Genomic DNA, 20518 nt, shown 5'->3' with positions numbered 1-20518 from the left:
TAATAAGTGGTTCATCTGAGGAAATATTCGCCCGCTTGCTGTAAAAGTTTTCAAGAAGCCATTACCGTTTGCACGCATATCGCGGAATATTACCACTTCACCCAGGCTAAGCACGCCATCGGACAGCGTCTAGGCACATTAACTGAAGTTTGGCGACGGGAAAATGCACATTAAATCCCTCGCAAGATCATGGCGTGAGTAACCCATGCACTGTGGCAACAAACGTTGGGACATACCCTGTGCGGGCATAGTAAACAAGAGATGCGTACGTACCGCTCATGCCGAGTTCGGCGGCGATCTTATTCCACAGGTCATCCTTTAGAAGGTTATTCTTGTGATCTGGATGCCGCTTGCCATACAGAACCGAATAATTTTTCACTACGTCGATGAACATTTCAGTTGTGACTGGAGACATGGCCATGGAACCACTCGCGCTCACCGACGCCATATTGCAAACTGCCGAAGCCCGCGGGTGCTGTCCTACTGGCTGATGGCAGTCGGCGGATTTTTTCCGGCGGCGAAAATCGGTTCTTGACTGAACGGGCATTCCGCCGCGTATTCCGGCAGATTCTCTCCCGCGGCAGCGGATTCCGCTCGCTCTCGCCGCCGAATGCCCAACGGTGAACGAGCCATTAAAGGCGTAGATATAGTCCGACGTAACGCGCGCGCGCGCGCGCGTCAGTCTCCGCGACGTTACGCTGGCGAAAAGCCGACGTCTATACTTCAACGCAACGACGCAGTGGACGTAACCAGCGCCACCCGGCGCAGACCAACGTCGCCGACGCGGAAATAGCCTCTCGGCTATTTCTCGCCGACCACGCCAGGCAGCGTCCGCCACGTATCCCAGCATTCTCTGCGCGCAGAGGCAATGGCGGCGTGCAGCTACAGCGGAAGCGGCGAGCCCTCGTATATCGAGAATACAATGGACAGCGCCGAGCCGTCAAGTAGTGTTGTGGAGCGGCTACTTGAGGGAATCCGCGCACATCCCTGCGTCTACGATACGAAACGATTAGATTACAGGGATGTGGAAAGGAAAGCAAATGCGTGGGAAGCGATCCGCAAGCTATGCGGCCTCGACACAGGTGAGTGTCTCATTGACTCGACATTTGCAGTGCATACTGTGCACTGCCTGTCTTAATGCACGGATCGAAGACGTGCAATGCCTTTATTGTTTCCCTTATGCGTGCTGCTTTCAGTGGCAGATTGCCACAAACTATGGAAGCGCCTGCGGGACAGATACACGCGGGAGGCGAAGGCAATCGACTTGGCGACGCGGAGCGGCAGCGGCTTCGTGTCGAGGAGCACCTGGGAATTCTCCGCGGCGATGGAATTCTACAGAAATTGCGGCCGTCCAAGAAAGTGAGCCTTCTAGCGGGTGCTTAACGCAGTGGGGGAAATGACCGAACGCCTTGTCTTGTAGCTAGATTAGTTGATCAGAGTGCGAGATCGAGAAAAACACCTGCTAAGTCGTGCACCGTATGTCTGAATGTGCGATAACGAGAAATAGCTCGATTACCACTTTATTTATGTACTGGAACGCGGTGCCTAGATTTACTTTAACAGTTTCGCGACCCGCACGGAACATGGAAAGAATTTAAAAATGTTTGGGAATGCAAGCGAAAAAAAGAAATACTCACAGAAAGCGCACTCGATCTGGATCACGCTTTTATAGTTTTCAGTTGAAGTTAGAAAGTGTGCAAAAATTACTAAGCTCCACTGCTGTGCTGTATATGTTGTTTAGGTCTTGTTACTGGTGTGCATTACAGAAAAAAATGTGATTTTCAGTAAAATTTATAGCATTCACTCTTGGTTGCACGTTTGTGTTGTGGAAGAAGCAAGTTTTTCAGGTTCAGAATGGAATGCTATGCATGTATCATTTGAAAAGTTTGCCATGCTAACTGGACCTCACTAGGTGCACCACTTTTCGAGGTAATCAAAGGAAGTAGCTTGGGAAGTGCACGGCAGCTTATGTCACTTGTCTTTCTCTCCCGAAGAATTATTTGGTGGTCCCATCACTTCTCGACATATCTTCTGTCTGCCTGCGTTTTTAACGTGTTTTTCTTTGCTCGCATGGAGTCTATAGCTTGTCAGGGTTGGGAAGGAAAGCTGACTTGCCACTAAGCACAGCATTAGAAAGTTTTGTTTTAATTGCAGGCAGTGCATTTTTCTTTTTCATCCTAAAACATGGTGTCGAATTAGTGACATGTATATTTGTTCCTTTGTTGCAGAACTACGTGCAACCTCCAAAAGCTCCCGGCAGTGGCAGGGGACATAGATACCTCACCAGAGGTTATCTTTAACGACATAATGCACGGCAGAGCATCGCCTGCTGAGAGCATACCAGATGTGCCAGCAGCACCTGTGTCCGCAGAGCCGCCTAATCCCGAGGATGAGCCTGCTCCTGGCCGGATGGCACCACCCCTCTCCCAGCCAACTAGGGAGCCATCAGCAAAAAAAAAAGGAAAGGGGGTACTGATGTGTTCGAACAGCAGGTACTGTCCCACCTGCAGCACAAAATTTCAGAGACTGAGGCATTTGGCCTTTCAGTTGGGCTGACATTAGAAAGGATGGGGAGACAGGCCGCAGCCAGGTGCAAGGTACGGATCATGGAGATACTGGAGGAATGCGACGGCTGATAAATCGTAGCAGCTTTTTTTTTGTTGTTGTTGTCGGGTAACCACGTTAGCATGCTCCATGTTGAAGATGTAAAAAAACAGCGCAGCGACGACGGATAAGACAGCAGGAAGAAGGACAAGCGGTGACTAACAACGGAGGTTTATTGAAAAACCATCTATTAATACCCTCCAAAAAAACCACCAGGACGCATGCTACCCCACAGTCAGTTCTAATCATAGGAATCAAGATGCTTAATCTGACAGTCATGGAGAAGCACCGAGGCAGTGCTTACGCACGTGTCACCATTCACGTGGATTTGATATGCGGCACACAGTTCCCTTGTTAATTTATCTCTATGCCTGCAAACAACTGTCGTCTCACAGAAAAGAGGACTGCACATTTTCTTATCGGGGCAAACCGGGATATCATTATTCAGGGGCAGTCTCTGTTATGTAACGCAAGGTTGGACGATGGGGGACCTTTTAGCGAGGTATGATGCTGGCGTAGGCGGGTGTTCACACAATTTCCGGTTTGGCCGATGTATTTCTTGCCACACGAAAACTCAACGTCATAGACTATCCTTTCAGCACATGGCACAAACTTATTTTGGTGTTTTATCTTGCAGGCTCTACTACCGGTTATTTTTTGTTTTTTAGCCTTTGCTTTCCTATCTACTATGGCACATATTTTTCCAAGTTTTTTCGGGGCTGAGAACAGCACTTGAATGCCATATCTGAGGCCTACACTCTTTAGTATATGGGACAAAAGATGAACATATGGTATAATCGCATGCCTCTTCATACCGGTCTGCTCAGATGGATGGTAATTCTTAAAAGACTGTGGTTTCCTCAGAAGTTTATTGCATGCAGGCAAGATTATCTCATCTGGAAAGGCTGCTGATTGTAATCTCCTAACCTGCTGACGAAAAGTATTTGCCATTCCATGCACACAAGACTTTCAAAGTGCTGATCCTAAACATGCAACGGCTATTCCACATTTAACTTGCTTGCATGCACTTGGTTGCATGCAATAAAATTCTGAGGAAACTAAAGTCTTTTAAGAACTGCCATCCATCTGAGCAGACCAGCATGAAGAGGCATGCGGTTATACCGTATGTTCATCTTTCTTCATAAAGAGTGTAGGCGCCAAATATGGCATTCAAGTGCTGTTCTCAGCCCCGGAAAAACTTGGAAAAATATGTGCCATAGTAGATAGGAAAGCAAAGGCTAAAAAACAAAAAACAACCGGTAGTAGAGCCTGCAAGATAAAACACCAAAATAGGTTCGTGTCATGTGCTGAAAGGGTAGTCTATGACGTTGAGTTTTCGGGTGGCAAGAAATACATCGGCCAAACCGGAAATTGTGTGAACACCCGCCTATGCCAGCATAATACCTTGTTAAGGGGGGATGAGGGTCTTAAAAGTGACCTTTTTATTTGTGGCTAGAATCTGATGAAATTTTGCACACAGATGTGTTTCTCTCTTCTGATTTCAAAAATGTAGTGATAATGGTGGTCTTAGATCAAAAGTTATCTTAAATTCTAGAGTGTAATTAGGTAATTTCTTATGCAGCTTTAATGAACTTTCTCATTGCATTTTGTTGCTTTTAATTACATGAACTGATAGCCAGCAAATTCCCATACCCGATGACATTCTTACTTTTTTTGTTTAGGCCATGTATAAATAGCAATTTACAATTAGCTTAACGAGTTGCAGTGTAAAATACTGCAACCCTCGACATAGTATATCAGGATGACATGCCTTTAGAGAAAAACGAAGAATGTCATCGGGTATGAGAACTCTCTGGCTATCAATTCATGTGAATAAAACAACAGAATGCGACGACAAAGTTCATTAAAGCTGTGTAAGAAATAACTAATTACATTCTAGACTTTGTAAGATCTAAGACCACCAGCTCAATTATTTATTTATTTATTCAATAAACCCCTAAAGGCCCTCAATCGAGGGTATTACATAGGGGGGAACAATGACACACAACGCAAAATAAGAATGAGCAAGCACCAAGGTGCAATACATAAATACAAAAAGCACATGTAGAAAACAAAACAAGAAACAAACAAAAACCTGTAGTATACATTGTGATTTACACGAAAAAAGAACAGATAGCGTTTTAGAGGCAATAACAATTGCAGGAACAAAACAAAATAATAAAACAGCTCAATGTAGCAAGTGGTACAATCAATTAGTAAAGCTAAACAGACATTTGGGTTAGAAGGTCCTGAAACTTGTTAAGATCCCTTTCAGAAGCGATGTGTGATGGTAGATTATTCCAGTCGACTATAGTACGTGGTACGAAACAGTTAGCAAAAGAAGAAGTGTGGCATGATATGCGTTTAACTTTCAGCGGGTGGTCGCGACGTGGAAAAAGAGATTCAGGTGATTGAAAAAAATCGTTATGGAGCAGAACAGGATGATAAAGTTTATGGAAAAGGGTCAAGCGTACATATTTGGAATCATAAGAGAATAATGCATCTGTGTGCAAAATTTTATGCGATTCTAGCCATAAATAAAAAGTTAGTTTTAAGACCCTCGTCCCTCCTTAAAAGGTCCCCCATCGTCCAACCTTGCGTTACATAACAGAGACTGCCCCTGAATAATGATATCCCGGTTTGCCCCGATAAGAAAATGTGCAGTCCTCTTTTCTGTGAGACGACAGTTGTTTGCAGGCATAGAGATAAATTAACAAGGGAACTGTGTGCCGCATATCAAATCCACGTGAATGGTGACACGTGTGTAAGCACTGCCTCGGTGCTTCTCCATGACTGTGAGATTAAGCATCTTGATTCCTATGATTAGAACTGACTGTGGGGTAGCATGCGTCCTGGTGGTTTTTTTGGAGGGTATTAATAGATGGTTTTTCAATAAACCTCCGTTGTTAGTCACCGCTTGTCCTTCTTCCTGCTGTCTTGTCTGTCGTCGCTGCGCTGTTTTTTACATCTTCAACATGCACCAACTCGCTCAGTTTTCGGTTCTTCTGCATATTCCATGTTTTATTTCGCTTCTGATATGGAACTGCTCCAGTTCTGTGATTTTAAATGTGATAGCATGTTTCATATTTTAATTCGCTCATGATATGGAACTGCTCTAGTTCTGTGATTTTGAATGTGATAGCATGTTCCTATTTTTAGTTTGCTTGACCTGTGCCATCTCTGCTCACTAATTATACTGTGCTTAGTCCAGTTACAACACTGATGGGATACACAGTGCTTGTGCAGATTTAAAGGGACACTGAGGAGAAATTGAAGTTGGCTTGTATCGACAGAATACCAGCTCCTGATTACAAAAACGCCACTCACACTGACAACAAAGCTCTTGTAACGTAGAAAAGAGCAAGAACCAAAATACAGGTATCGCCGCCACAGGCCAAACTCGCAAGTACAAGCGTGATGTCGTCATAGGACAAAGCAGTGTTGCTAGAACCACTCTAGGACCCGAGAAGCCACAAATCCCTGAGGCGCAGCCAATGCATGCGCAAATGTCCTTGACCTCGCCAGATGGCGCCATGTGCCCGGCAACTACGCGCGCTCCTGAAGCATCGGGACCAATCAGCGCCTGTTTTCCGGCGGTAGACGGGCTCCCGGTATTCCGCTAGCGGTAACAAGGTACACGGTATGCTAAAGGTGTCTATTTGCGAGAACTTCGTTGCCGACTTCGAGAACGAGATCCATCGTAACGCTGGCAAAACGCCAGTGCAAACGTAATCGAAGCGACTGTAGCGACGGCCGCAATAGCCGATAGATGCCTTCAACGTGCGGCCGGCGGTAGCTTTCATTTCGGCTGCTGCTAGGCCGCATTATGCTAGCCACCATAGCCGCACTGCTGGCTGCCAGAAATCACGGAGTCTGCTTTACGTCATGCACACGTCATGTTTCACGTCACTTAGTCCTGTGTCGTCATAGGAGAATCCCAAGTTTGAATCAGAGCGGCGGGAAAAACTTTTTCAACTTCGAATCCAAATTTCTTGGAAATACATGCATCTTTCGCTGCCAGCCAAGTGGCAACAAAGCCATGACATGCCGAACTATCGGATTTTACTATAAAAAAAATATTAATAGTGCTCTCCTCAGTGTCCCTTTAAAGGATGGTTTTTATTGCAACCCATTGCTGCTACATCTAGTACCTGATTGTGTTTTACAGGTTTAATATTTGATTGGTAGCTGTTGTTCAGCTACATTACTTTGCTGCAGTGTAAACCCAGATGCGCATTTTAGCTACTGCTATTGGCATAGTAATATAATTTCTGAATCAACTGTGATGTTAGCTATGAATGTATAAAATATGCATCATACCACTTTTTCATTTCAATGCAAGAAGACTGGCCGCAACATGCTTCAAGTGCTTCTGATATGGAACTGCTCCAGTTCTGTGATTTTAAATGTGATAGCATGTTTCATATTTTATTTCGCTCATGATATTGCCACGTATCATTGTAGTGTTTGTATGCGAGACTGTAGCAGCTGCTGGGCTCTCTCCTTTCGCACGACGTTCGTGAAGGTCTTTAGAAGCTGCTCCTTGAAGGTTTCCCAGTTCGTGAGGTTAGCTTCCTCATTCTCAAACCAGACTTTTGCTGGTCCCTCCAAGGCGAAGAAGACGTACCTAAGTTTTGTGGCATCGTCCCAGTTGTTGAAGATAGCCACACGGTCGAACTGGTCCAGCCATTCTTCGGGGTCGGCGCCAGGCGAAGCGTCGAAGGTTGGTGGCACCCGGGGCTGGTGAAGAATGATTGGAGTCGTCGTCTGGGGCAAGCTCATGGTAGACGTTGCGGCTGGCTTCCGCTTCCGGGTAGGGTCCGGCAGATTCCCGAACTCTGGTGCGTCCCCTTGCAGGCGTCGGCTAGCGCGGTGGCCTGGACTCAGGTCCTGCGGTTGATGACTCAGAGGGCTGGCGTCACGGCTTGTAGGGGGTGTCCGGTACATGGAAGGCTACCCAGCACCTCCACCAGATGTCACGTTGTAGTGACGGCAGTCCAGCGGTCAGGAAGACACCAGAAATACTTGCAAACAAAGCTCTTTATTTGGGCTGTCTTGCGCCCGCAAAAGAACTGACTCACTCGGTGGCGGCGTAAGCAGCAAGCGTGCTCGTCAATCGTCGAACTACGAATGCCCGCCGCTCGCGGCATCGCTGAATTTAAAGCCGGCAAAGAAACTTCCAGATAGCAGGACAAGATCATCTACAGTAATCTGGAAAAACCTAGATGCAGCCTTTCGTGGCTGCGATCAATCGAGATTAGACTGGTCGCTTCTCGCGTCACGAACAAAAATGATAACAGCCCTTTCCTGCAGCCTTGAGCGTGAACGAACAAACACTACAATGATACGTGGCAATATGGAACTTCTCTAGTTCTGTGATTTTAAATGTGATAGCATGTTCCTATTTTTAGTTTGCTTGACCTGTGCCATCTCTGCTCACTAATTATACTGTGCTTAGTCCAGTTACAACACTGATGGGATACACAGTGCTTGTGCAGATTTAAAGGATGGTTTTTATTGCAACCCATTGCTGCTACATCTAGTACCTGATTGCGTTTTACAGGTTTAATATTTGATTGGTAGCTGTTGTTCAGCTACATTACTTTGCTGCAGTGTAAACCCAGATGCGCATTTTAGCTACTGCTATTGGCATAGTAATATAATTTCTGAATCAACTGTGATGTTAGCTATGAATGTATAAAATATGCATCATACCACTTTTTCATTTCAATGCAAGAAGACTGGCCGCAACATGCTTCAAGTGCTTCTGATATGGAACTGCTCCAGTTCTGTGATTTTAAATGTGATAGCATGTTTCATATTTTATTTCGCTGATGATATGGAACTGCTCTAGTTCTGTGATTTTAAATGTGGTAGCATGTTCCTATTTTTAGTTTGCTTGACCTGTGCCATCTCTGCTCACTAATTATACTGTGCTTAGTTGTCACAAAGTGCATGCATGCCTTTTCTTTCTTTTTTCTTCTCCGACCAATGTGGCCACGGCTGGCCACGTTGCCGGTTGTATGCAGGCATGTCGCGACGCAGCGGCGATGACTTTGCCTCCCCCCGCGTGGGCGTTGACCCCTCGCGACGCTGGGGGGTCAAGACTACGCCGCCCCCCTGCTCAGGATTATCGCCGGGAAGCGAGTGCTTTCCCGAGGGGGGGACAGGAAGCGGCCGCTGAATGCCCTAGCACCCGTCCCAACCTTGGGAAGTTAACATCGCTCCTCGTTAGGACCATACCTTTCCTTCGCATCCCCTTCAGTTTCGTCATGTTTCTTCTCCCCCCTTCTCAACATCTGTAAATCGTTGGTGCACGGGGCCGAGAGGATTCGTTTGCTTTTATTTGTTTTTTTGTGGTTTGTCACGTGAACACGGTGGCGGGAAAATCACGACCGAGTTAGTTGGTTTAGAGATTTCGGTGCGTGTCCGACGTGTGTAGGGTCAGCCAGGGCAGTGGTCGGCAAGCGAGCCTAGGCGGTGTCTGACGCGTAGAGCGTGGCGATGGCGGCCACGAAAGACGCGTGGAAGACGCGTAACCCATGGCCCAAGTTCGCCCGTATCCGCACCCCCCCCCCCCCCCCATCAGCACCGCGCGCTTCCGCAGCCCGACGCTCCCTGCGACCGGACCTTGCCACTACGCAGCTAAGTCACCGATTCTCACCACTCGCTTTGCTCTTTTCTTTGTTCTGTCGCTGTTCTCGTCCTATTCTTTTGTATATTGCTTTAATCGTGTAACTTTGTTGTATAGTTCTCGCCCTGTTGTTTTCCTTCCTATTGTTAATAGTTTGTGTTTGTGTTCTGATTTTGTGCTTGTTTATTCGCGTCGCGCCTGTGTATTTTCGGAATATTGCTTGGTTTGTTTTGTAGCCGTTTGTTCTTGTTCTTACCCAAGTAAAAGGGTTGCTGAGGAAACTTGCCTATACGCCTCATATGCCTCGGGTCAACGGCTAATCAGGCGTGGCCCCTATCGCCGGTCAGGAGTCTAACCTCATCTTCCGCACGCGGGGTGGAGAGGTTTGTCGCTCCTCCCCCTCCGAATTTACGGAGAGTGCAGTGGTGGGCAGGTTGGCCCGATTAATTATAATTTCGGCGCCAATCAAACATCTAGCCGGCCACCATATCCTGACAATTGGCGTCCGCGACAGGACTTGCTGACCACGATTGGCCTTGACCGCGAGGCATAGCGTTCAAGTGAGAAAGCGCGCGCTGTCCCAGCTAAGAGCATGTGTACGCTGGATGACTTAGAGAGCCTCATTAGGCGAGGAAAGGTTCTGGGCCTCGAGGGACCTAGCCTTCGTGAATTTTTCTGGAATGAACGGAAGGCGCAAGAGGAGCGTCTACGCGAACGTCGTCGCGAGGAGGACGAGCGCCGTCGTCAGGAGGACGAGCTAGACAAAGCACGCTCAGCGCGCAGGCTGCTGGAGATGCAGAAAGAACTTGAGGCGCTTCGAGCAAGGAGCAAGCTTAGCAGGAGCGAAGGCTCTGATTACGCTTCAAACGGAAGCGAAGTGCCAGGTGAGGCGGCACAGAAGGTGCTTGAGGCCGGCGAACGAGATTACCGGCAAGGCGACTGCAGGGCGGAAGCAGAAGTGGCATCGGCAGCAGATCAGGTGCGTTTGCCGACGCCTCCCGAGCATGGGGAGCTCACGTTCAAAGGGGGTGAACTTTGTATCGTCAAAGGACGAAGTGGTGAGCTCGGCCATGCAATCGGGGTAGAGGTGAGTTCGGAAACGCCTGAAGCGAACACGCTGGAAGAGCTGTTCAGCCGAATGCCGGCACCGCCCTCAGACGTCACATTGGAGGCCACAGTGTCGCCTGACCTGGAGGACGGGACACTGAGGCGGTCTTTCGGGAACAAAGATCCCGGCGATGTCGCGGCTTCCGAGCGACTGACCGAGAAACGGGCTGTGAAATGCCCCGGTCCTCATGATGATGAGGAAAGAAAGGCCGAGCTCGACGGTGCGGTCCGAGTAGAGGTGAGTGCGGAAACAGCTGAAGCGAATACGCTGGAAGAGCGGTTCAGCCGAGTGCGGGCACCACCCTCAGGCGTCACAAAGGCGGCGACAGCACCGCCTGATCTAGCGAATCGAGCACGGGTGCAGCCTTTCGAGATACGAGAGGATCCTGGGGCTGTCTCGGTTCCTGAGAGGCTGACAGAGCCGCAAGGAGGGGAGGGTGACGACCTTGATGTCGTCGAAGAACCCGAGGCCAAGCTCAACGGAGCGGTCAGAGTCGAGGAGCATTGTTCGGACGCGTCGGCTGTAGAGCCGGACCGGGAGAACGGAGCCCAGTTGCGCCTCGTAGGGGAATCAGCGCATCATCGTGATGCCGCAGTTCCCGCGCGGCTAGAACCGCGACAAGCGGCCGAAACAGGATCGGTCGCTTTGACAGATGACCCGTTTTCGGAGCAGCAGCCAGGAATGCAGATAGGTGTACAGTCATACGTGGGGGTAGGGCGAGCCGGTTGCTGCGAGAGCGCCGTTTCCGCACAGCCAGGCGCACAACCGGCAAATGACGTAGAGTCCTTAGGTACTCGCCAAGGGGACTATTTCCACGAAAAGCCAGGTTACCGCACTGGGGATATGTGCAGCTCGACAAACGCGAGCGAGCAAGTAAGCCCTGTGATGCAGTGCCCGTCTTCCAGTGCTGCGCATCAGAAAAGGGAGGAAGAAACACATGCGGTGCTTCTTAGCAGCCTGAGAGCTATAGGGCACCTGATTTGCATGACTCGTACCAGACTCGGGAAGTGCTCAAACGGCGACAACCGTTTTCACGCTGCAGCGAAAAGTTTGTACGATGCCCGAGCGATTTTTCGTGTCAGCTGCCTTAATGTCGAGGTAGGAAACGGAAAATTCCTATCCGGGAAGTTCTACACCAAGAGGTACGGAGAAGTCCCTCTCAATGCCGGAGTAAAGAAAGAGACGAGACCGGCACTGGTTATCTCTGCCGGAACCTAGACGGTTATGAGCTATGAACGCTTCTCCCATTCTAGGTAGACATTCCTTTTTCTTTCTTCATGTTTGAGGGCTTGTTTTCCTATGTCGTGGAAATTCTGTGCAGCACAAGATGTTTGTGTGCTGCTTAGCATGTGAGTGTCGAACTGTTTCGATAAAATGTGAACTGTTTCGGTTGAATGTGCAGTGTAGAACAGACTGCAGTGACTGGGACGCGACAATGTGAAGTGTGCAGTGCGCGACTGTGCGAGCCATCGTGGGAAACGTTGTGCGAAGAACTGGTGCGCGCTCCTGACAGTGAAGTGCGCGTTAATTCATCTTCGTTTCCTTGCTCGGCAAGACGCATTTGTGCATGCACGACATTTGTGTATTTGATTTTGAAATGTTATTAAGAATAACATTCTTTTCGTGGGGGTTGTGTCACAAAGTGCATGCATGCCTTTTCTTTCTTTTTTCTTCTCCGACCAAAGTGGCCACGGCTGGCCACGGCGCCGGTTGTATGCAGGCATGTCGCGACGCAGCGGCGATGACTTTGCCTCCCCCCGCGTGGGCGTTGACCCCTCGCGACGCTGGGGGGTCAAGACTACGCCGCCCCCCTCCTCAGGATTATCGCCGGGAAGCGAGTGCTTTCGCGAGGGGGGACGGGAAGCGGCCGGTGAATGCCCTAGCACCCGTCCCAACCTTGGGAAGTTAACATCGCTCCTCGTTAGGACCATACCTTTCCTTCGCATCCCCTTCAGTTTCTTCATGTTTCTTCTCCCCCCCTTCTCAACATCTGTAAATCGTTGGTGCACGGGGCCGAGAGGATTCGTTTGCTTTTATTTGTTTTTTTGTGGTTTGTCACGTGAACACGGTGGCGGGAAAATCACGACCGAGTTAGTTGGTTTAGAGATTCCGGTGCGTGCCGACGTGTGTAGGGTCAGCCAGGGCAGTGGTCGGCAAGCGAGCCTAGGCGGTGTCTGACGCGTAGAGCGCGGCGACGGCGGCCACGAAAGACGCGTGGAAGACGCGTAACCCGTGGCCCAAGTTCGCCCGTATCCGCACCCCCCCCCCCCCCCCCATCAGCACCGCGCGCTTCCGCAGTCCGACGCTCCCTGCGACCGGACCTTGCCACTACGCAGCTAAGTCACCGATTCTCACCACTCGCTTTGCTCTTTTCTTTGTTCTGTCGCTGTTCTCGTCCTATTCTTTTGTATATTGCTTTAATCGTGTAACTTTGTTGTATAGTTCTCGCCCTGTTGTTTTCCTTCCTATTGTTAATAGTTTGTGTTTGTTTTCTGATTTTGTGCTTGTTTATTCGCGTCGCGCCTGTGTATTTTCGGAATATTGCTTGGTTTGTTTTGTAGCCGTTTGTTCTTGTTCTTACCCAAGTAAAAGGGTTGCTGAGGAAACTTGCCTATACGCCTCATATGCCTCGGGTCAACGGCTAATCAGGCGTGGCCCCTATCGCCGGTCAGCAGTCTAACCTCATCTTCCGCACGCGGGGTGGAGAGGTTTGTCGCTCCTCCCCCTCCGAATTTACGGAGAGTGCAGTGGTGGGCAGGTTGGCCCGATTAATTATAATTTCGGCGCCAATCAAACATCTAGCCGCCCACCATATCCTGACATTAGTCCAGTTACAACACTGATGGGATACACAGTGCTTGTGCAGATTTAAAGGATGGTTTTTATTGCAACCCATTGCTGCTACATCTAGTACCTGATTGCGTTTTACAGGTTTAATATTTGATTGGTAGCTGTTGTTCAGCTACATTACTTTGCTGCAGTGTAAACCCAGATGCGCATTTTAGCTACTGCTATTGGCATAGTAATATAATTTCTGAATCAACTGTGATGTTCGCTCCAACAATGCTTGTGCATATCTCAATGTTTTTATTGCAGACCTTTATTACTTCTGCTTTTAGCTGATTCTTGATTTTTAAGAGTTTTATATTTCATTGGCAGCTGTTGTTCGCGTGCACTACTTTCTTATTTCTTGACTTGAGGTGTGTATTTTTTATGCTATGTGCCAAATGAAGTGATTTTAAGTCAAACATGATGTTAGTGATGGAACACCAGTGTTCAATTGCTGTACCATTTGGATACTCAGTAGCCTGCAATATTTTTTCACTTGTACGGGTATACAAATAAAGGGAGACTGTGAGGAACCGACTTTGTAATTTGTACATAATAAAGCAGTATCTTATTGATGCACCTCATTGCATAAAAATATTTATTTAATGTCATTTTATTTTGGTGGTGTTACACTGCAAAATTAACCATTCAATCTTTCAAAAAATCCAATTAACTGGAAGGTTGTTAAGCATGTAATTCGGAAATGACCAACACGCCAGTACATCAAAAAGGCCCAGGTTTAGTGCCAGTGCTTGCTGAAGACTGTTAAAGCTTTTTCCATTGGAAAGAAGGAAACAAAAGAACAGTAGTCTTTAAACCCCACAAGTAGACCAAAATAAACCATGTGCTACTTCCACCTAGAATAAACTTTCTGTTACCTGCATGACATGAAAGTATGAAGTGCACTTGTAGAAACAAGTGATGCAAATAAATTGTGAAGTCAAAACAAAATGTCAGTCATGTTTAATAGCACGTTTGAAAAACAGACAGCATTTAAGGAATAGAACAGGCTTAGCAACACTTGACAACAAAATGAGTTATTATTACTACTAAAAGACATGGAAAACAAGCTGGGAAGTGATGCGCTCGAACAGAACGAAGTCTGTCTGGTGCTTACACAAAATGAACGGTATAAAACTGCAGTAAGGCTACATTACTTTCGCTGTTTAAGAAAGATTCACAAGATGGTTGCTCATGCAACGTCTTGTAAAGGTTTAGGCTACTTTTTAGCTCCTCCGAACGACATTCAGCTGCCAAGGAAGGGAGCCTGCTGGAGATATGAAATATTCAGCGATTTCATCCCTCAAGGCCATGGCCGTTGAAGTCGACCGATTACTTGTTACTGTAGAGTGGTTGCTGCTGCTGCCTACTTCCATAACTGTTCTGCGCCAATCGCCATCTTGCACATTTTCTCCACACACACTATCACTATAGCCAGATGGGCAGTATGCAGAGTCCTGCATTAACAAATTATGTAAGCACACTGCTGCTTTAACCATATTGGTTAGGAGTTCAGGGTCTCCATCCACAGTGGAAAGAAAGGAGCGCCACCGTGCAACCAAAATGCCAAAGGCATTTTCAACGCACCTCCGTGCCCTAGACAACCGATAGTTGAAGACTTTTTTTTTCTCTTCTAAGTTTTTCCCAGGGTAAGGCCTAAGTAAGTACGTCTTCAGAGGGAACGCTGCGTCACCCACGATACACAGAGGCCACCTGGACGTTGAAGAAGGTAGACCCAGTGTTCCGTCTTCAAGCTGGTCTTTGATGGTGCTCTCTCTAAAAATAGCACCATCTGGAAATCGTCCTTCAGCTCCGATTTCAACCAGCACGAATCGATAATCGGCATCTACAACTCCAAGAAGCACAATTGAGAAAAATCCCTTGTAGTTGTGGTAATCAGAGCCAGTGTTGTCCGTACATCTCATGGCAAAGTGCTTCCCGTCTATGCTGCCAACACAGTTGGGAAAATTCCATTTCGTGCTGTAAGCTTGTTGGATGTGCTGCCACTGTGCTGATGTTGGGCGCTTCAAGACAACTGGTGACAGGCAGTCCCATATCGCTGGCAAAGTTTCCCTTAGTATTTGCGACACTGTTGAAGTGTGCATGCAGTACGACATTCCAATGTCTTGTATGCTGCAGCCTGAGGCAAGGAACCTGTAAGCATTTAGCAGTCATAAAATAAATGTTCAGCAATCATAAAATCGATATGATGAGCATAGTTTCGCAGAAAATGAATTTTGACTTGTTTTAGTAGCTGTTTGACTTTGTGACAGGCTCACAGCAATACAAAATGTGCGAACCAAGGCAAGCAGAGCAAATTTTTTTCACCTCAAGCAGTGATGACCTCGTGAGTTCTGGTTGTAACATGCCGTTCAAAATACACAGCCTTAATTTCAGCACCACACTCACCTCAGTGTAACAGCCAGCCTTTCACCTGGAGATATCGGTCTGCGGTGGTTGGGAGGATGCAAAATTTTGAAGTATATGAGGTCCAGCAGGCGGTCGAAAGATGCTTTGGTCATTATGCATGAACAGACAAACTGTACTGAAAATCTACCTTACCGGTTTGCAGTGGCAATTACACACAGCCCGTGTTGCTTCAATTTGCGTCAGACCATATAAGTCGTTTCGATTATGGCAGAAGAGCGCTACAGCGCGCTCAGTAACTTTAGTACCTGAGCACTAGGTATACCACAAAAAAAAATGAATAAAGCTACTTGCGACGCACGCCACGGGTACGAACGAAAAACTCAGTGCTGAAGTGTCGCTACACATCACTTTGCCTCGAAACCCGATAAAGTAAATATAACACGTGGAACTTTTAGAAAACGCTACTGTATCGCGGGACAGGAGAGCAAGCTGCAGGACTAGTTGGTGATGCATGTCGTGAAGAAGTCAGCGCAAAAAACGGACGAGAGAGAGAAGAGATGACACAGTAGCACTCATGAACTTGATATGTATCTTCTCTGTCCCTCGTTTGTTGCGTTGACGTCTTCACGACATGTATTGCGGGAGCACTATAAAATTGTTTATGTTACCTGAAATACTTGAAATGGTACTCCGGGTCCACTCGCCGGAGCTCCTGTACCAGGTGGTGGTACTCGCCAAGGTCTGGCCTCTTGTCGAATATCTCTCTGATGTACATTGATCGCCTACGTTTGCGCCGAAGACGCTGCACTAGCAGTGCTAGTGCAAGTTTCTTTTTCGCCTCGTGCGTCAACGGCATACTGCGCGAATAAATTTGCGCGTTCTGCAAGTAGTGAAATTTGCGCGGTAGCAGCAGAAAAACAACGTGCTCGCCTGGCCGCGGTGAGCGCGAAAAAGAAAAAAACCTGTTCTCCGCAGGCGCTGAGGCGCTGGGCACGTCAGACGCGCCAGACTCAAGACAGGCCGGTTTCCCGACGCGCCCGTCGTAGCCGGCGTAACGTAGCCGACGTCGCCCGCCGGCGCGCGCGCGCGCGTTACGTTGGACTATATCTACGCCTGTAGTGTTGTGGAGCGGCTACTTGAGGGAATCCGCGCACATCCCTGCGTCTACGATACGAAACGATTAGATTACAGGGATGTGGAAAGGAAAGCAAATGCGTGGGAAGCGATCCGCAAGCTATGCGGCCTCGACACAGGTGAGTGTCTCATTGACTCGACATTTGCAGTGCATACTGTGCACTGCCTGTCTTAATGCACGGATCGAAGACGTGCAATGCCTTTATTGTTTCCCTTATGCGTGCTGCTTTCAGTGGCAGATTGCCACAAACTATGGAAGCGCCTGCGGGACAGATACACGCGGGAGGCGAAGGCAATCGACTTGGCGACGCGGAGCGGCAGCGGCTTCGTGTCGAGGAGCACCTGGGAATTCTCCGCGGCGATGGAATTCTACAGAAATTGCGGCCGTCCAAGAAAGTGAGCCTTCTAGCGGGTGCTTAACGCAGTGGGGGAAATGACCGAACGCCTTGTCTTGTAGCTAGATTAGTTGATCAGAGTGCGAGATCGAGAAAAACACCTGCTAAGTCGTGCACCGTATGTCTGAATGTGCGATAACGAGAAATAGCTCGATTACCACTTTATTTATGTACTGGAACGCGGTGCCTAGATTTACTTTAACAGTTTCGCGACCCGCACGGAACATGGAAAGAATTTAAAAATGTTTGGGAATGCAAGCGAAAAAAAGAAATACTCACAGAAAGCGCACTCGATCTGGATCACGCTTTTATAGTTTTCAGTTGAAGTTAGAAAGTGTGCAAAAATTACTAAGCTCCACTGCTGTGCTGTATATGTTGTTTAGGTCTTGTTACTGGTGTGCATTACAGAAAAAAATGTGATTTTCAGTAAAATTTATAGCATTCACTCTTGGTTGCACGTTTGTGTTGTGGAAGAAGCAAGTTTTTCAGGTTCAGAATGGAATGCTATGCATGTATCATTTGAAAAGTTTGCCATGCTAACTGGACCTCACTAGGTGCACCACTTTTCGAGGTAATCAAAGGAAGTAGCTTGGGAAGTGCACGGCAGCTTATGTCACTTGTCTTTCTCTCCCGAAGAATTATTTGGTGGTCCCATCACTTCTCGACATATCTTCTGTCTGCCTGCGTTTTTAACGTGTTTTTCTTTGCTCGCATGGAGTCTATAGCTTGTCAGGGTTGGGAAGGAAAGCTGACTTGCCACTAAGCACAGCATTAGAAAGTTTTGTTTTAATTGCAGGCAGTGCATTTTTCTTTTTCATCCTAAAACATGGTGTCGAATTAGTGACATGTATATTTGTTCCTTTGTTGCAGAACTACGTGCAACCTCCAAAAGCTCCCGGCAGTGGCAGGGGACATAGATACCTCACCAGAGGTTATCTTTAACGACATAATGCACGGCAGAGCATCGCCTGCTGAGAGCATACCAGATGTGCCAGCAGCACCTGTGCCCGCAGAGCCGCCTAATCCCGAGGATGAGCCTGCTCCTGGCCGGATGGCACCACCCCTCTCCCAGCCAACTAGGGAGCCATCAGCAAAAAAAAGGAAAGGGGGTACTTATGTGTTCGAACAGCAGGTACTGTCCCACCTGCAGCACAAAATTTCAGAGACTGAGGCATTTGGCCTTTCAGTTGGGCTGACATTAGAAAGGATGGGGAGACAGGCCGCAGCCAGGTGCAAGGTACGGATCATGGAGATACTGGAGGAATGCGACGGCTGATAAATCGTAGCAGCTTTTTTTTGTTGTTGTTGTCGGGTAACACACGTTAGCATGCTCCATGTTGAAGATGTAAAAAACAGCGCAGCGACGACGGACAAGACAGCAGGAAGAAGGACAAGCGGTGACTAACAACGGAGGTTTATTGAAAAACCATCTATTAATACCCTCCAAAAAAACCACCAGGACGCATGCTACCCCACAGTCAGTTCTAATCATAGGAATCAAGATGCTTAATCTGACAGTCATGGAGAAGCACCGAGGCAGTGCTTACGCACGTGTCACCATTCACGTGGATTTGATATGCGGCACACAGTTCCCTTGTTAATTTATCTCTATGCCTGCAAACAACTGTCGTCTCACAGAAAAGAGGACTGCACATTTTCTTATCGGGGCAAACCGGGATATCATTATTCAGGGGCAGTCTCTGTTATGTAACGCAAGGTTGGACGATGGGGGACCTTTTAGCGAGGTATGATGCTGGCGTAGGCGGGTGTTCACACAATTTCCGGTTTGGCCGATGTATTTCTTGCCACACGAAAACTCAACGTCATAGACTACCCTTTCAGCACATGGCACAAACTTATTTTGGTGTTTTATCTTGCAGGCTCTACTACCGGTTATTTTTTGTTTTTTAGCCTTTGCTTTCCTATCTACTATGGCACATATTTTTCCAAGTTTTTTCGGGGCTGAGAACAGCACTTGAATGCCATATCTGAGGCCTACACTCTTTAGTATATGGGACAAAAGATGAACATATGGTATAATCGCATGCCTCTTCATACCGGTCTGCTCAGATGGATGGTAATTCTTAAAAGACTGTGGTTTCCTCAGAAGTTTATTGCATGCAGGCAAGATTATCTCTTCTGGAAAGGCTGCTGATTGTAATCTCCTAACCTGCTGACGAAAAGTATTTGCCATTCCATGCACACAAGACTTTCAAAGTGCTGATCCTAAACATGCAACGGCTATTCCACATTTAACTTGCTTGCATGCACTTGGTTGCATGCAATAAAATTCTGAGGAAACTAAAGTCTTTTAAGAACTGCCATCCATCTGAGCAGACCAGCATGAAGAGGCATGCGGTTATACCGTATGTTCATCTTTCTTCATAAAGAGTGTAGGCGCCAAATATGGCATTCAAGTGCTGTTCTCAGCCCCGGAAAAACTTGGAAAAATATGTGCCATAGTAGATAGGAAAGCAAAGGCTAAAAAACAAAAAACAACCGGTAGTAGAGCCTGCAAGATAAAACACCAAAATAGGTTCGTGTCATGTGCTGAAAGGGTAGTCTATGACGTTGAGTTTTCGGGTGGCAAGAAATACATCGGCCAAACCGGAAATTGTGTGAACACCCGCCTATGCCAGCATAATACCTTGTTAAGGGGGGATGAGGGTCTTAAAAGTGACCTTTTTATTTGTGGCTAGAATCTGATGAAATTTTGCACACAGATGTGTTTCTCTCTTCTGATTTCAAAAATGTAGTGATAATGGTGGTCTTAGATCAAAAGTTATCTTAAATTCTAGAGTGTAATTAGGTAATTTCTTATGCAGCTTTAATGAACTTTCTCATTGCATTTTGTTGCTTTTAATTACATGAACTGATAGCCAGCAAATTCCCATACCCGATGACATTCTTACTTTTTTTGTTTAGGCCATGTATAAATAGCAATTTACAATTAGCTTAACGAGTTGCAGTGTAAAATACTGCAACCCTCGACATAGTATATCAGGATGACATGCCTTTAGAGAAAAACGAAGAATGTCATCGGGTATGAGAACTCTCTGGCTATCAATTCATGTGAATAAAACAACAGAATGCGACGACAAAGTTCATTAAAGCTGTGTAAGAAATAACTAATTACATTCTAGACTTTGTAAGATCTAAGACCACCAGCTCAATTATTTATTTATTTATTCAATAAACCCCTAAAGGCCCTCAATCGAGGGTATTACATAGGGGGGAACAATGACACACAACGCAAAATAAGAATGAGCAAGCACCAAGGTGCAATACATAAATACAAAAAGCACATGTAGAAAACAAAACAAGAAACAAACAAAAACCTGTAGTATACATTGTGATTTACACGAAAAAAGAACAGATAGCGTTTTAGAGGCAATAACAATTGCAGGAACAAAACAAAATAATAAAACAGCTCAATGTAGCAAG

General features: G+C 47.0%; 2 protein-coding genes across 2 annotated transcripts; both read left to right on the top strand.

The window, feature by feature from the left end:
• Nucleotides 1–658: 658 nt before the first annotated feature.
• On the top strand, nt 659–1623 carry LOC149355966 (transcription factor Adf-1-like). The gene is made up of 2 exons (XM_089577720.1): nt 659–1082; nt 1197–1623. Exons 1-2 carry the CDS (start codon nt 869–871, stop codon nt 1361–1363), a joined length of 381 nt encoding a protein of 126 aa, XP_089433846.1. The 5' UTR covers nt 659–868; the 3' UTR covers nt 1364–1623.
• A 15050-nt stretch (nt 1624–16673) lies between these two features.
• Nucleotides 16674–18438, top strand: LOC149355965 (uncharacterized). Its single transcript, XM_089577719.1, has 3 exons — nt 16674–16798; nt 16913–17075; nt 17945–18438. Exons 2-3 carry the CDS (start codon nt 17041–17043, stop codon nt 18348–18350), a joined length of 441 nt encoding a protein of 146 aa, XP_089433845.1. The 5' UTR covers nt 16674–16798; nt 16913–17040; the 3' UTR covers nt 18351–18438.
• The last annotated feature ends 2080 nt before the right edge of the window (nt 18439–20518 follow it).

Source organism: Amblyomma mixtum, chromosome 3 (assembly GCF_055824585.1).
Source record: "Amblyomma mixtum isolate Tamu chromosome 3, ASM5582458v1, whole genome shotgun sequence".
NCBI lineage: Eukaryota > Metazoa > Arthropoda > Arachnida > Ixodida > Ixodidae > Amblyomma > Amblyomma mixtum.
Note: the sequence above shows the minus strand (reverse complement) of the source record. Positions and strands in the feature narration are given on the sequence as shown.

Coding starts and splice junctions, on each gene's coding strand:
- LOC149355965 (XM_089577719.1), top strand. CDS start 17,041: ATGGAATTCTACAGAAATTGCGGCCGTCCAAGAAA. Junction 17,076..17,944: donor AATTGCGGCCGTCCAAGAAA/GTGAGCCTTCTA, acceptor CCTTTGTTGCAG/AACTACGTGCAACCTCCAAA.
- LOC149355966 (XM_089577720.1), top strand. CDS start 869: ATGGCGGCGTGCAGCTACAGCGGAAGCGGCGAGCCCTCGTATATCGAG. Junction 1,083..1,196: donor GCTATGCGGCCTCGACACAG/GTGAGTGTCTCA, acceptor TGCTGCTTTCAG/TGGCAGATTGCCACAAACTA.